The 17315-nt window shown below is 40.8% G+C and overlaps 1 protein-coding gene across 12 annotated transcripts in view; it reads left to right on the top strand.

Moving 5' to 3' along the window:
- Window positions 1-17315, top strand: part of LIMCH1 (LIM and calponin homology domains 1) — a 331834-nt gene that overhangs the window by 141342 nt on the left and 173177 nt on the right. For all 12 annotated transcript variants that reach the window (XM_086705163.1, XM_086705162.1, XM_086705161.1 and 9 more), the window contains exon 3: window positions 8820-8889. In XM_086705163.1, coding sequence (XP_086561289.1) covers window positions 8820-8889 — 70 coding nt within the window. The remainder of the gene's footprint in view (window positions 1-8819; window positions 8890-17315) is intronic.

Below are 17315 nucleotides of genomic sequence, written 5' to 3'. Positions count from 1 at the left end.
GGTATCAGGTCAGTTTTCAGAAGACCTTGAATAACATGTTGGGGAGTTTCAATAGCATGTGGCAAGCAATAGGCAGCCAACATGGTTTCTGTATAAAGGAGTGATGGGATTTTGTTTGTTTTCTAGGAAATGACATCTGGTGATGGTGGAGACACTTGATTACTTTCTGCTGTGCACCAAACACAAATATTTGAATAAAATGCTTTGCCTCCCAAGGAGAAGCAGAGATGTTTCCTACACTTGTCTTACTATGTCCATCCTTAGTTTACAACTCCTGTATGTGTACTGTGTTTCCAAAACTCTCTTCCAAGTCACCATTTAGAACCTGGAAGTTTCCCTATAGAGCTAATGTTCTTCACAGTGTTATGTAACTCCTATCACATCTGAAATAATGACAGTCCCATTGTAGACCCCAGTTTCTGAGGGCATCTGAGCATAGCTCAGCACCTGGTGTGGGGTAAGCATTTGATAACAGTATGTGGAATGGATAGTAAATCAATTCAGAATTCTAACTAGCCTTATAGGGGCTGACCTCCCCTTCCTAGGATAGCAAAGCATCTCTTCAGCTCTTGGTTTTCCTCCATCACTCTCAGGATGGCAAGAGAGGTAGGGAGACAGGAGCAAGAGTTAAAGGATTAGCCAGAACTTGGCAGGAAAGCAGGGCCACCCGCAGCTGTGGGCACAGCTGCAATGTAGCCGAATTTGTCTTTGGAGCTTTTTACTGCCTTTCATTTGTCGGCATCCTTCCTTCCTTCCTCCCTATCCCCAGCTTTGGAGACTACGCCCAGAGACATAGTCTCTCCAAAAGGACTGACATTATCTCATTCCTTCCCTTCTGTTTTTTTCATCTCTTCCAACTCTCAGCCTCCCTCTAGCTACAGGCAGGATGCTTGGGAGGAGAGGTGAACAATGATGGATATATCAGATCTCCATCTTCGGGGAGAGCTGGGGTCAAAACCTGCATGGAGATGGTAATATCCACCGCCATTTGTCAAGTGTATACTACACGCGAGGCTGGTGTGAAGTGTATCACATGCACTATTTCACATTCTCATGCCATGACTAATAGGTATTATTGTCCCCATTTCACAGAGGAGGAAACTGAGGCTCAAGGATACTGAAGACTTAAATAACTTGCCTAGTGAGTTGCAGAGTTGGGATTTGAACCCATGTCTTTTTGTCTCTGGAGGCTACTCTTACTCTTGGAATTTTGAGTGCCAATCCTGTAACTCTTGGTTTTGAGCCCTTCTTCCTGAAGTGTGGAGAGCAAGGGCTGGCTGTGTATCCTGCTCAAGTCGGGCTACAGAAGCTTTCAGAGATAAATCACAGCACTTGCGTGTTCCTTGTTTTCTTTCCACCCTCCTGACAGTAAACCTAGCAATACCAGGTTTTAGTTATGCAAAAGAAATACTAATTACTATCATTTATCCATAATTACTACATAGCACAATTGTGATCACACGTATCATTGCCTGTGTCAGGGTAACTCTAGTTTCCATTTTATTTGGTTATACTGAATTCTGTTCATATATTGCCAGGTTTCACGGTTCATTGATCACACATGCCATCTCAAACTTGTGCCTTATAAAATCAAGGAGGATCTTGAGTGGGAGGCATGGTGGGGAAGGCAGTTTGGTGGGGGGAGCTTGATTACCAGGTGAAGGCATTTGGAGGGTGTCCTGTGGGCACTTGGGAGCCTAGAAGTCACTGGGGGAGGGAAGCAGCATGGCCAAAGCCAAGATTTAGAAGGGGTCATTTTGGATGTGGTGAGCAGATTGATTCGGATAGTAGATACTAGTAGCTGGAGATTATTTCCTGAAGTGCCGAAAGTGAAGCATCAAAGGAAAGTCGTTTCTCAGATTTAGAAATGTGAGTTTGTACTCCTAATACCCCTTACAATCTCTGACCTTAGACGTGTGCCTGATGGCAGTTTCCTTATCTAGATTGATTTATTGATTTTTCAGCCTCTTCTAGTCCAAAACTCCCGTAATTGCCTGACAGCAGGAATGGCCATAAAAAGGTTGGACTGTGGGAGAGACTGATAATGAATCAAAAGGAATCCAGGATGCTCAGATAATTGCTAGAGTTTCTCTTCCACGCTTATAGATTATTTCGTTAGTGTTAGTTTTTTAGTATTGAGGACGGAGCGATACGTAAGAAGAGTTTTCCTCTAGCAAATGCGGGAAAATAAAAATGGGTCCACTTGTTTACAGTGTGTCAGTTGCTAGTTCATCCCCTTCTAGCTGCCCTCCCAGTGAGCCCCAGAGGAAAGGATGTGCCAGGCGTTCAATTCCGCATTTTAGGACGGGATTTTCTTGGGTATAGTTTGGCAAAGTAGGGCCCCTTTTTACAGGAGAAAGACCTATCTGTGATAGGTAGGGTAATGCTGTGATCTCAGTGGTTTAAAACCATGGAAATTACTTCTTACTCTTGTGTAGCCCACTTCTGGCGACAGGGAAGAGTGGAGATGACTTTGCTTCCGGCAGTGGTTCAGGGATCCCAGCTGATAGAGACTCCATCCTCAACACCTGACTTCTTTCTCAGGTCTTCCTGGGTGTCAACATCTAACCCGTAAATGCTGGAGGAGAGGGAGAATGGAGCAGTACTTGGGAGGCGTTTTTGGGGCAGGCCTGCGTGTGGTATATACTACTCTGCCTACACCCCATTGGCCAGAACTCTGTTATATGGCTACAGAAAATTGCAGAAGAGGGTGGAAAATGTAGCCAAGGTGGGAAATATGTGCTCAGGAGGAAAAGGAGACAAGTGGTGGGTTTTCTCTGCCACAGGAGGTGTGTTAGAATACCAGCATTGCTGAGCTGAACAATTCACAGAATTGGTCCCAACTTCTTGGAATTGTAAGACAAAAACCTTCTAAAGCCCTCCTGATCTCTTCTTTGAGTACGTTCAATGCAGGTGGCTTAAATAGACCTATATTTCGCACATTCTGGATGATGCATAGCACCCCTCAAATGTTTGGTAGATATTAATGATGGCAATTTACATTCCATCACTGTTTTGTTCGTATAAAACTCTTGTTTGGTTCAAGTTTCACTTTTCCCTACAGTTTAGTCCATTTTTTTTGACCTCAGAAAGTTTATTAACATTTATCCTTCTGCCGAGGCAACTCTAAAAAGAAGTCTTTAAAAATGACATCTGTAACAGGTTTATAGTCAAGGTTAAATTGATCTCATGCTTAGGTTCAAAAACAGTTGCCATGTTAGATTAAATGAAAGTGCATACACCTTCATTCAGGATGCATAGTCAAACTCAGAAAGTGATCAAGGAAACCACGTAGAAAAACACTATTGAGCCAAATTAAAAGAGACACAAAGTAGGTAATTTTGTGATCATAGCTGCCTGTTGCAGCTGTACAAACCAAGCTAATGAGATGGTGATGTAATCTCTTGTTGCAAAGAATAAAGTGATTTCCCATGAGATTAAGCATGACCTTCCCAACCCTGTGCTCAAGGTCTAGATAGCTTCTCTGCTCTCCCCCAAACTCTAGGATCATTATTAGATGTGAATTTATGAATTGAATGATTTGTAGGGTGAGCTGAATTCTGCAATTTTTAAAAAAATCTTGCCTTTAATGTTTATGTTATAGTTCAGTAACAAACTTCTCATTGGTATAATTCCTAATGTCTGGATGGTCTTGTAATGTATCCTTTGTAGCTATATTCTCAGTGTTACGTCCCTTGCAGAGCTTTTATACTGGCTGCTGGAAGAATCAGAATGAACCAGAGTGAAGTAGAGATTTGAGGTTTTTTCTTTTTAATCACAGATAAGAACAAATTTCTTCAGTTTGTATTTTATAACCATTAAACAATGATTGAGGGTTGCCACAGCTGGATATTAAGTGTTACAAAAAGTTAATAAATTCAGCCTGTGGTCTAATCAGAACATCAGCATAATTCCTAGGTGTTTCAACAATTGTTTCTTTAAGGAATCTAATCTTTAATCTTTTAAGAACTATATTCCATAGAATTTGTGCAGAGCATGTCTTTAATTCATCTTCCCAAAAACTCAAGATGGCCATGCATTAGGTTGTGTGACAATGAACCACATATGTGCATAGTTCTGGTCTTCCTGTGGGTTTTAAATCTACTAGTGAGCATGCCCCATGAGGAAACAACCTGGGGTCTCTCCTGCCTTCCTTTATATCCCTGTGACGAGCTTCAGGCCAGAACATCATGCATGCTCCATAAATATTTGTTGAGTACGTGAAGGAACATATGAAATATCCTTCCTTGAAATAGGTCACAGTGTGTTTCAGATTTAGAATGTGAGTTCAGTAGATACCATTTAATTTCCATTGTATAAGAAACACATGTATTTTTGCTTACCTTTAATGTCATTAACTTTTTCATAATTGAGGATTATCCAAGATCATGACTTGCCTTCCTGTTTCTAGTCATTTCTGACCACACATATATTAGGCAAGCTATACACATTTGTTGAGTTGATTCATTTATGTAAGATTTTTGTCCAAATGTGGCCAGAAAAAGAAAATAAGTAAAACTTATCTTAGTCTTTGGCAGCTGGCTGATGGAAAAATTGAAACTAAGATGACCTGAACTTACTTAGCAGAAAGAGGTATGCTCAGTATACTAAATGAGTATGAATATGCAAATTTCCACTTACCAAATGCTAGCAACACGCACTGTCCCACTGGCTCCTCACTACAATCCTGGGTGGAAAGTGAGGTTTTCAAAATCCCCGTTTTGGGAATCCCAATAAGGGAAAACTGAGATTCTGATCAAGTGACTTCCCAAAGGCACATAGCTAATGAGTGTTCAATTTAGCTTTTAAAACCTAGACTACTTACTCCAAAGTCACTACACCTTCCTATTCATTAAGTGTTAAAGGTTCGTTCTCTCATTCTCTCTCTCTCTCCTTCTGTGTGTGTGTGTGTTGTTGTACTTTGATGGTACATACTGAAGCCGGACTTTCTAAAGCACTAAGTTTCAGTATAAAATGACTGGCCTAAGACATAAAGGCTGTCCTGTCCCTAAGACATGAAGGTCTTCACATCTGTCTGGAGCTCAGTCTTTTCTTCTATAAAAATGGTGGAATGAATACATGACCTGTCTCTATAGGATAGGATAGTTGGAGCTGGTACATCTCAGAAGGTTCATGAATATGAAATATCATCATCTCTTTAAAGTATGTCATCAGTAAGTATTTATTGAAAATATTTATATTTTAGTTTCCATAGGAAGGCAATAGTGGTTTTCAATAAAATTGCAAGTGAATATCCTTGACTCTTACTCATAGCTTTATTTTGCAACGTGCAAGAAACGTCCTCGGTTTAATGCAAAATACAACATAAGCAGGTGTGGGGCATTCCTGCAATGAAAATTCAGTGTAATCTTCTATTGTTGTGTACTGTAAACTGTGTACAGAGCAGGTGCAATGTTTATATTAGAAAATATACCTGCCTTGATCTTTTAAGAATACTTTGGCATTTTATTTTTTAATTTGTGGTTAAACATTTTGACAGATGTCATAGTTTATTTGCTGCTCTTTTAATTAAGGTCTAGAATCATAGTTGTTTTTTTTGACATCATGTGACAGGAAAGATTTCTGCCTTATAATTCTACAAAGGAAAAATATAATGAAGTACTTAAGACTTTGAAAAATCTAAACCTGGATAAAAGAGGGGTTGGTGAGCATTGTTATTAAAATTATTAATACAAAGGTGCCTCTTTAAAGGAAGAGTTTTAATTTATAAATTCTTTGTTAGGGTGTTTGTGTTCTTTCTGCTTTGGCTAATCAGCAGCAAAACTTGGGGATCTTGTAGCAATGGTATTTCTATTTCATTAGAAAAATCTAAAAGTATTAGAGAAGATGCTTTATCTAAAATGCTATGAATTGAATTAGTATAAAATAAATGCTTACACACAAATGTAGAGAAACATTTATAGACAGCTTATTATGCACCAGGCTCTGTGCTAGCTCCTTACATATTTTGTCACATTTATGCCTCAGTGATGCCAGTGCAATTGGTATTATTGTATTTCTGTGTTATAGTCAAGGAAACTGAAGTCATTGGACTTGGCCCTAAGTAATACTCCTAGTGAATGGCCGAGCTGGGCTTTGGATTCGCCAGTTGGACTCTGGAGCCAGTGCTCTCACCCCTGTCAGCTCCATATCTGTCTGCAGTCAACAGCTATTAAAAAAGGACACAGGTCCACGTATGTAGATAAGGCATACTCTCAAAGGTGCATTTTTCAGCCTCCAAGTAATATTGGTAAGTGGCAAAGCAGGGTGTAGACAGTGGGTATGATTTGCTACATCCGTCCTTTTAAGATATATATATATATATATATATATATATATATATATATATATATATATATATATCTTTATACATTTTCTTTGCAAGGTCTTTAAGGTTACCTTCCGGGAATAGTCTGGGGCCCTGTGAGACTGGGGTCACAGTGAGACTTATGTTCTATTGTATATCCTTTTGGATTATCAATAATGTGCACAGAAAACATTTTTTTTTAATGTTTATTTATTTTTGAGACAGAGAGAGACACAGCATGAACGGGGGAGGGGCAGAGAGAGAGGGAGACACAGAATCGGAAGCAGGCTCCAGGCTCTGAGCCATCAGCCCAGAGCCCGACGTGGGACTCGAACTCGTGGACCACGAGATCGTGACCTGAGCTGAAGTCGGACGCTTAACCGACTGAGCCACCCAGGCGCCCCAAGAAAACATTTTAAAATCCAGCTTAAAATGGCACTGTTAAGAACTAGTGAGAAAAGTAACACATCTTAAGAGTTTCATATATTTAAAAACTTTGCTTTGGATACATCATATCTATCTGCTTATTTTAAACCATAAGATATGGGACATTAACACTGCCCAAGAGAACATGCTGATCCAGGAAACTTGGGTGCTGGGCCTGATTATACCACTAATCAGCTCCGGAGAAGATACTCATTCATCATCATCATCAGGCTTCAGTTTTCTAAGCAGTAAAATGAGGAGAGAACACATTGTCTTCTGACATGAAAAACCAATAATTCCAAAATAAGTTATAAAGAAGCGCTTTTTAAAAAAGATTAGACTCACGGTTAAAACTAAGTGGGGTCATGAAAAGAGTGCCGTCTTGACTCTCGGCAGGCGAACAGGCACGCGTCTGCTGTGAGTGGTGCCTGTTGGTGGCAGTGCGTTGGAATTGCAGGGAAAGTTACCAAGAACAGGCAACTGATCCTTGGAGCAAACCACTATCCTGTCTGTCATAAGCACCGGGGCAATATTTCTCAGTTCATTAATACGCAGTGTGTCAGAGTCAAACATAGGCTGTGTTTAAGACTAATTCACTATACTGTTTCAACGAATCTTTTGTTACTGATTTGTAGAGATCTATCAAGCATAGGTTCTTCAGAATTTTCTATAATTTCAGATTCCATGAATTGTAACAGAAGTTGGCAGACTTATTCTGTAAAGAGCCAAATAGGAAAAATTGTCTGCTTTGTGGGCCATATGTTCTCTGTCATAGTAACTCAACTGTGCTGTGACAAAAGCAGCAGTAGATAGTACATAAATGAAGGGGTATGGCTGTGCTCCAGTAAAACTTTTTTTTTATTTAAAAATTTTTAAAATTAAGTTTCTTTATTTATTTTGAGAGAGAGAGAGAGTGAGCAGGGGAGGGGCAGAGAGAGAGGAAGAGAGAGAATTTCAAGCAGGCTCTGCATTGACAGCGCAGAGCCCGACGTGGGACTTGAACTCGTGAACCGTGAGACTATGACCTGAGCCAAAACTAAAAGTCGGATGCTTAACCAACCCAGGCACCCCTACAACTTTGTTTACAAAACAGGCACTGGGCCATGTTCGGCCCATGGGTTGTAGTATGCGGAACCCGGAGTTGTAATAAACCCCTGGCCTAAGTTTCTCTTTGCACTGCATCCTGAGATAAGTTACCCGATGGCCTCTCCTCTAATTCCTGACTGTGGGAATAAATGCGTGCATTCTACATCTCCTTACCTTCAACTATTCCTTTCTGAATAACCTGGTTTGCAAATGCGACGCTCCACCACATCACCCCGGTGCCAACCCTATTTTCGTTTTACAGGTTGCCTTCCTTATTTCTTTTCACTCTGAACTATTTCCTGAAGACAAGTAGTTATAGTGGTTTCTTTTGCATTCCTTTGCTTATATTACCATTTTCACGTGATTTCAACCTTTACCCCCCGCCCCCCAAATGTTTTGTTCACATATCTTCTGTACCTAGGGAATTGTGGTGAGCCTTATTTAGAATCTTTAAGACATGATTGGTTAACCTCTGGCTAAACATATTCTTCCCTTTCTTAAGTGAAGATCACCCACATTTAATAAGCCACTCTCGAGGAGCAAAAGGGTCTGGAGGTAGAATTAGTCTTGGCAAATTATTGCAAAGACAGATGTTGGTCCCTGAACTTAATGCATTCCTGGAGAGACCCCTGCCTTGGCCAGGAAATTTGGGAACAGGCCTTGCCTATAGTAACAGTTGGCTTCAGTCCTAGACAGTTCCCTCCCACCCCCATTCCAGTTCGAATCCTTGTCCCTTCCCTTGATACAGCTCCCCGTCTCCATCCCTTCTTCTCTCCCAACATTTCTAAGTTCTAAAACTTCGTCCACTCTGGACAAACTTGATGTAGGCAAAGCTTTTCACTTGTACGCATGAAGGCTCATAGATTACTGAGATTTACTACATGCTTTAAATTCACTACTTTTCCTATTCAGCAATTTGGCTATAGCCCCGGATAAAGGTGATTTGTGTGATCCATCTTGCTTTAACGTCTCACTTGACATTCTGCCTTTTTCGTGACAGGTTGCTGAATGCTATAAAGCCAGGACTTGTTAAAAAGATCAATAGATTGCCTACCCCCATTGCGGGATTGGTGAGTATCCAGAATTGAGATTTATTTTCCAATATTCCTTTGCTCTAACCTAAGGGTCATGACAGTGCCATTTATTACAGTGCTCCCCTGCAATATATATTCCACTTGAATGAGAATGCATTGAATCCATTAAACTGAGAGGTCACTTAAAAATGGAAGATGGCAGTTAAGCTTAAATGGCATCTTAGCCTTTGTTTGTATTTTTCCCATGAGTGATAAGGACCTTCATTCTTAAAGAGGTAAATTTGTTTTGAGGTGAGAGTATGATAATTAGGTTGACCCCAGGGGAAGAATGTGATTGTAATGATTTCAGTTTTTCACTGCATTCCCCTGGAAGGAAGGGGAGTGGGGGTAAGGAAAGAGAAGTTCACGATTAACAAACAGCACTTCCATCATAAACTGCTGTTTTCAACCTTAAAATCTACTTGTGTTTAAATACCACATTTGTAGACCAACTCTTCTAAAGACATAATGGACACTAAAGTGATCCTTACGTCATCTGGAGAATTGTTGAAGCAAAGCCCTTGCCCTTCTGAACCTGTCCGTTTAAACAGACAAAATTCACATGTTCACACGTGGCTAGAGGCAGGTTTTTATGCATTGATATGTTTCCTAACTCTTGGCAACTAATCTTCATTCTCTAGTTGATGTTGCCTTTGATGTAAAAAGGGGGGAAAGGTGGACGATCAAGAAGACAAACACACTTTAGTTCTGGAAGGAACATGCACACATACACATGTGCACAAAAAGCTGAGGATATGTGTGGCTTGGTAAGGACTCACTGTGTCCATTGTGACCTCCTTCTCTGCATGTGGTTTTTGCAAAAAGCAATTAGAAAAAAAATGTCAAGAATTTAGGCAGCCTCCTACATAGACCTTATTGGTTGTTGTTAAAAAATTTCTCAGCCATATCAGGATGACTAATTGAAATTAGATGTATCTGTCTTCCCCCATTCATGCTGTGTCTCTCTGTGTCTCTCAAAAATGAATGAACATTGGGGCGCCTGGGTGGCGCAGTCGGTTGGGCGTCCGACTTCAGCCAGGTCACGATCTCGCGGTCCGGGAGTTCGGGCCCCGCGTCGGGCTCTGGGCTGATGGCTCAGAGCCTGGAGCCTGTTTCCGATTCTGTGTCTCCCTCTCTCTCTGCCCCTCCCCCGTTCATGCTCTGTCTCTCTCTGTCCCAAAAATAAATAAAAAAACGTTGAAAAAAAAATTAAAAAAAAATGAATGAACATTAAAAAAAGAAAGAAAGAAATTAGATGTATCCCCTCCCCCCGCAAAAAAACTGTGTTTGAGAACATGTGAGGGTCATGGTAATAAGGTACCTGATTTCAGCAAGTTAACGAAGTTGATTTTTTTTATCATAATAATTGCTATTTCTGTGGATGCATTTTATTTCCCATACTGGTTAGTAGTAAGCTGGTGACTAGTCATTAAAAACCCCTCTAATTTTATCAGAATCATGTAGCCAAGTAAGTTAATAAATAGATAGATAGATAAATTTGGAAGGAATGGATTTGAATAATTTTATAAAATAAGTAATCCATATATCTGTATTATATATAATATATATAGTAATGTTTACATATATTATTTTAAAACTTTTTATTAAGTCCATTTCTTCCAAATGTTAAGGTCATAGTCTTAATGATGCTGACAAATATCTGTGTGTCCCCAAGCCTGTGGCATCTCCTGACCTTGGAACTCTGGGATTTCATGTTATCGGAACAAAATGTGTAGCCTGAAGTCAAGGGAGGTCCCAGTACAATCCATGTCAACAGAAGCAAGTAGCCCAGAGTCCAGAAAGCTAAGGAGAAGGGGTTTTGAAACCTTAATTCAAATGTGAATCATAAATCATTTTAGTAAAATTAAGGGTTTAGGACATGTGCATTGATCTTTATATCATTTCTTATCATAGATCAAATGTTGTTCTTTACATGATGCCTCTACTTGGAGCAGGCAGGAGTTCGAGTCACGAAAACAAGGGGCTCTGGTTGCTTTGCTTCCATTTATGTCCTTGACTTTTATTTCTCCTCTTTCCTTTTTCATTTGAGTGTCCTTTTTACTTTATCCTTTCCATCATTTTTTCTCTCTCTTGCCCTTTTCCAAGTAATACTTCCTCACTTACCTTCATTATTCATCACTTACATCGTCTTTACCATTTTATTATTGTGATACTGTCATTTATAATAAGAAATAAATATTTGGTCTTTGTCTGCTTCGGGCACAGAACTCCTAAAACCCTTGGAACTTCCAAAGCAACAAGAACAGCAGCGGGGAGGATCTTTGTAGTGATATTTGGTCTTTTGTCATTGGTTCCTGAAATAGCTCCAGTTCCTGAGGTTTGAAGGAGTATCTTGTTTTTCATAACAAGCCCTCCCGGCCCCCACTTCAACCACACCTTAATTTATGTAAATAGGCGACTTTTGGAGAGCCCTAAGGGGTGTGGGGGGAGCTGGTTCCCAGGGTAACCAACCAGGTGATTAGAGGGCTGGAACTTTCAGCCCCAACCCCCAAACTTCAGGGAAGGGAGAGGGGCTGGTGATTGAGTTCAATCGCCAATGGCCAATGAAGCCTCCATAAAAACCCAAAAAGGACAGAGGTTTGGAGAGCTTACAGGCTGGTGAGCCCATGGAGATTCGGGGAGAGTGGTGGTTCCAGAAAGCATGGAAGCTTTCTGCCCTTTCCCACATGTCTTGCCCTATGTACTTTTTCATGGGGCTGTTCATTTGTATCATTTAGAGTATCTTTATAATAAACTGGTAACTGTGTGCACATATTTCTCTGAGTTCTATGAGCCACTCTAGCAAATTAATCAAGCCCAAGAAGGGGGTCATGGGAACCTCAGATTTACAGCCTGTTGGTCAGAAGCACAGGTAACAACCTGGCTTTGGGATTGGCATCTGAAGTTGGGAGAGGGGCAAGTCTTATGCGACTGAGCCCTTAACCTGTGGGATCTGACACTCTCTCCAAGTAAATAGTGTCAGAATTGAGTGAATTGCTTGATGGTATTGAAAAAACACACAACAGAGTTATCCTTAGTTCAAAAAAGTACTTGTATAAGTATAGTTAATTGCTACCCATTCATTAATGATTCCTGAAACTACAAGTCTGGTCAAACCCTTTTTCTCTCCTCCGATTACCTTCAAAACAACATTGCCCAAAACTAGGGCAGTAGTGGGGGTCTTGGCAAGAAACAAAACTGCCACCCTTCTCCCCTCCATCCCCCCATTCTGTTAATGTCCTTCTAGGTTCTCTCTTCAAACCTAAGGTCTGCTGCCTTTCCGTACCCATGTTCTTGTCTGTCTCCCTGACTCCAGCTCTTCATAACAGTGACCCAAATCATCACTGCTCACCACTTTTTTTTCTCCTGAACTCTAAACCTCTTGTTCTGTTTACTGGACGACTCCATCCCAATGTCCTATCAGCACCACAACTTAACGTATTCAAATTAGACTTAATTCAAATTAGACTTAAATGACCACTCCCACTCACCAATTTCCCAATGTCAGTAAAGGCATCATAGACATGCACAGGCCCGGTTCAGCTCTCAAGAGAATTTGGCAACTTTCTCCAATCTGTCCGCTTGTCTGAGTCTCCTTGGCCACCAGACAAGGCCTAGAGCAGGCCTCATCTCTTGCCTGGATTATTACCATAGTTCCTCAAATACTATTCACTCTCATGCGCGATGCCTTTGCTCATGATACTTCTTATGAATATAATGCTTTCCCCCTGGATTCTTGACACAATCCCATTTATTTATCAAGACCCACTTCCTTGGTGAAGCCTTTAATGTTTATGGTGCATACAGTCTTATTATAGAATACAGTTAACATTTCTTGGTTTAGGAAAAATGACTTAATATATTAGATCAAAGATAGCTCTGTTGAAATACGCTTTGGGGAGTAAGATTTTGAATAACTGTTGTTAACAATTTGAAATAGAAGGTATGTAAATGGTTTAGTATTCATGCTAAGATATTGTAGCTTTAAACAGTTGATTGGCCATAATCAAACTTACCAATACGTATAATGGGTACAAATGATGTAAGGTGTCCTAGTGACGCACTAAGAAGTCACAGCATCACATCGATAGAGTGTCTGCCAAATCCAACTCTGAGGGTACAATCAGACAAATCCAATTTGAGGAGACATACTGTGAAAACACCTCCCAAAGCCTGGAAAAATGGTTACAGATGAAAGGTGACTTCGGAGATATGCCAAAGGACATGTGATCCTTGGTTGAGAAGGAGCAACTATGATAGACGTTATTGGGACAATTGGGGCAATTTGAGTGTAGATTGAATATTGGATAACAGTATTCTCTCAGTATTGAACTTCCTGCATGTGACAAGTATATTGTCAAAGATAGTTGTATAATTAGGGGAATGAATTCTCTTGATGGCAGGAGGCGTATCTAGAGATGAAGTGTCACAATGTGTACATTAATCCTCCAAGTGTTCCGCAAAAAGAAGTCAGTGTATGCAGTGTATAATTTTATATATACATACACTGGACAGAGAGACACAAAAGAAAGAAGGGAAATGTGGCAAAATGTTGTATCTAGAGAAAGGGTATAGAGTTTTCATGGTACTGTTTGTGCAACTTTTTGGTAGGCTTGAAAATTTGCAATATAGAGTTGGAGATTAAAAAACATTAATTCTCTTATCTTTTCTTGAGGGACTGGGTGGGGTCTTGAATAAGCAGTAGATTTGAAGATGGCAGAAGCCACCTTGGGTTAGCAGAGATGCAGTCCTTTATGTGGGCATATTCTTCACGTGACATTTTCTTCCTCTTTTATTGGTGACAGGAAAAAGCAGACAGAGCCCCTCAGATGCACCTACAGACTTCTAGGCTGGTTTTGAACTTTGTCAGGGGTTGACAGCTCACTGACCATCTAGTAATCAAGAAGTCCTCAGTAGCGGGGGCTATGGAGATCTAGGAAGCGTGGCAAGAGGGCTTTCCATGCCTGGAACCCATGCCTGTGTGTCTTAATGGCCTGGTGTTGAGAAGAATCCATTAAGATGGCCCAGCTGCTTGACTTGAAGATAAATAGAAAAGTGTGTTTTCACATAGCAATCGCAAATTATAAACACGTGTAGATTTACAAAGCATGAATAGGTGTATTTTAGCCCCTGAGTTGAGCTGTGGTTACAAAGAATTCAGGGGTGAAGGTGTTAAAACAAAGTAGTTGAAAATGATTTCCTGGCAAGAATGCAAAGACCCTGGATCCAGGTCTGGGTTTCTTCTGTAACGATTGCTGACACATGAAGCCGCGTGGTGACTGCCTGCAGATGTGTGCATTCTTTTCTAGGTGTTAGTGATACTGTTAGCTCTTGCCAGAGAGAAAGACCTCAAATTTAGGTCTTGGCATACCAAAGACTTGAAAAAACGCTGCCCTATAATCTGCCAGTTGGTCAGGATTGCACAATCGAGCCACATCCTGAAACTCAATTTAATGGTCATTAGAGATTGTGCTAAATTGTTTCATCCCAGAAACAGACTTTGTGCAAGAGACACAAATGTACGAAATCCTTGCTAACAATAGGAATTTAGGGATCAAGCTTTTTCTTGCCCAGATTTTAATTGTTACAGCCATTGTGTATGTGGGGGGGGGGGTGTGTGTGCACGTGTGAAGTATAATTGGAAAGAGATGATACTTGGGGATTCTGCCCCCGGGTGCTGAACCTTTCTAGAGCTGTCATGAGATATTTGCTTGATCTTGCATGTGAATCCATGAGGATGAAAGTGATCTGAGAAAAAGAGAATTTTACAGCTGGAAGGGGATCTTAGAGATAATTGTTTTACAGATGAAGACATGTGGGTCTATAAAGGGGAGCTATTTGCCCAAGATCACACAGAGTAAATGCTGAGATGGATCCAGAGCCCAGGCCACCCTCCTCCCTGGTTGTGTTACTCATAAATGCTCCCAGAAAGAGGAGAAAGCAAAGACTTGCTTTTTGATAAAGTTCATCTCTCTTTTTCCTTCTTTCCTTTTGGCTGCTACCTTCAAAATATCTTCCCAAGCTCTATAAAAGGCTTTACTTCATGGAACGTCCCTTTGCCTGATGAATGCTGGAAATTCGACTTTAGCTGGAGTTCAGTAGAATATAGCAGAAATGAAACTGGCCGAATTGTCAGTAATAGGTAACTTAGGTAACTTAGTTACCCTAGCCCACTCAAAAACTTATTCTTTAGAAAGAGGATGTATTTTTCTTTAATCAAAAGATAATATTTCAAATATACTTAGAGCGGAGCTTCCTGAAATGGATACAAATGTAAATTTCCATAAACTTTGTGTACTTTAGGAAGCTTTCCGGGGGTTTCTGCTTTATTTTATGAAACTGATACCAGAACGGTTGATATTTCATTTTTCGAGGGAGGTCAGAGCAGGGGAAAGGATGAAAAGGCAGTCGAGATTTCCACATTATGAGAAGATTAAAAATATTATTCAGGACAAAAGGCAAATGCACGGAGCTGTTGAAAACTGAGTAGCAGTTGTGAAAGCCCTTACACAAACTTAATAATTTTAGGAAGATGACAACACCATAAATTTGAGTCCCAGGTGTTTTGGGTGTCTGTCTGCCAAGGACTGGTTTCCTGCAAATTCGACCTGGAGGTTAGCTCTTGTGTGCCTCAGCTCATCCCCAGCAGTGTCTGATATTTTAGGTGTATATTCCACAACTGCCTTTGGAATTTCTCAAGCATTTCCCTTCTCTTCAGCAATCTGTCTTATAGGTGTCCTCAGGAGAAGCTGGTCCAAGTTGTGTTCTCTGCCTCTGTTTCTCCTCCAGTTAAAGTTAACGTTTTAGGCCAGGAGGGAGGCAGAACAGGCACAGAGGGAGGCCAGAGGTGTAAGTGACCGGAATGATCACCGTCATACATTAACTACCTAGCATGTGTCAGGTATGGTGCTAGATCATCCTTAATCTTTACAATTGCCCTGCACTGTAGTTATTGCTGTATCTTTATACGTGTCAGGAAACAAAAGTGCAAAGAAGTAAGTTACCAGCTTTCCGAAAAATAAGAGGCAGAATTGAAATTTGGATCCCAGTTTGCCCAACTCCAGAGACCGTGCCCTTTCTACCGTGTTGCACTATCTCCTTTAGGCCTTGCGCTGTGTCATTGAACCTCAGCACTCCCGAGCATCCGCTTTTGGAGGTGACAGCCTCTGAGGAGACAGCATATGTTTTTAGAAGACAACTTCTCATCCCTCTCGCTTAAGATTTATTAACTTTACCAAATTGAGACAGTGTCCTATTTTCAATGTAGTATTTCTACTCTTCTGTGAAATCACTCTCCACGTGGCCACACCTCAAGCATCGTAGTCAAAGAAGCACCGGTTCAACAAATGATAAAATAATAGGAGAACATTAGAAATCTTTACTGAATCTTTCAAAAGAAGTCATAGAGTGATTTCATTTATAACATGCAGCAAAACTTTCTAAAACACTCTCTATTTTTCTCTCTTTACACACACACACACACACACACACACACACACACACACCCCTCATGCTTGCCAACTCACTTCAAATCTCTCTCCATCTCCAACTACCTAAAATCTTCCAAACGCACACTGTACGAGGTCTTGTCTGTCTTGCTTCTAATCCCTTTCTCTGTCACGAATAACCCTCAGCCTTTTCTAGTGCAAAGCAAGCACTACACTCAGCTCCTTTCAACTCCCCCTTCACACATGGTTCTGATTCTGGGTAACAAAAACTCGGTAAGAAGCAGACAGAGAATTCTCCTTCATGGCCAGGGGAGGAGGAGGGACTTGGAATACTCCCACTCAGGGTATTTTTCCTGCCTCACTCTGCTCTTTGTGGTAGTTGCACGGTATGATGAGGGGTCTCTGGAGGTGGTCTCGCTCTTCTTTAGGGCACAGGTAAAAGCTAGTAAGTGACTGATGTTCTGTGTGAAGGAGGTATTTTTGCTGAGAAGGAATGAATAGACCATGTGAAGAAGCTCAGCCAAAATTGAATTTAATGACACGCTTTCCGTTATCCTCATCCTTGGCACGGTGAGAGAAACCTGGGTTGTTCCCATACCACACACAGAAGGAGCGCTCAATTTGCTGCTTTTGAGTTCGGTACCAAAGTAGGGAAGGTGGTTAGCGTTTTAGTAGGTTTGGACGTAACAGAACCCAGACTGTAGGAAAAACAACAACAAAACGCACGAGGTCTTAGGTACTCAATCCTGCATTCAGTTGAATGGTAGAGTATGAACCTAGAGGGTGCTTGGTTTATTTGATGCCCCTCCCCCAAGTCAGTGTGGCTCATGCACTGCTAGTTGTAACAGCATCCACAGGTAGCTTCTAAAAGTACAGATTGTCTCACGTCTCTTATCCTCTCAAATAACTTTGTATGGCTGCCCACTGCATTCGGAATATAATCCAAATACCTCAGAAAGACATTTTGGCTTTCTC

This window comes from Puma concolor, chromosome B1, assembly GCF_028749965.1.
Source record: "Puma concolor isolate L17-30 chromosome B1, mPumCon1.1.hap2, whole genome shotgun sequence".
Taxonomy (NCBI): domain Eukaryota; kingdom Metazoa; phylum Chordata; class Mammalia; order Carnivora; family Felidae; genus Puma; species Puma concolor.
The sequence above is the reverse complement of the archived record's forward strand: the minus strand, read 5'-3'. Positions and strand labels throughout refer to the sequence as shown.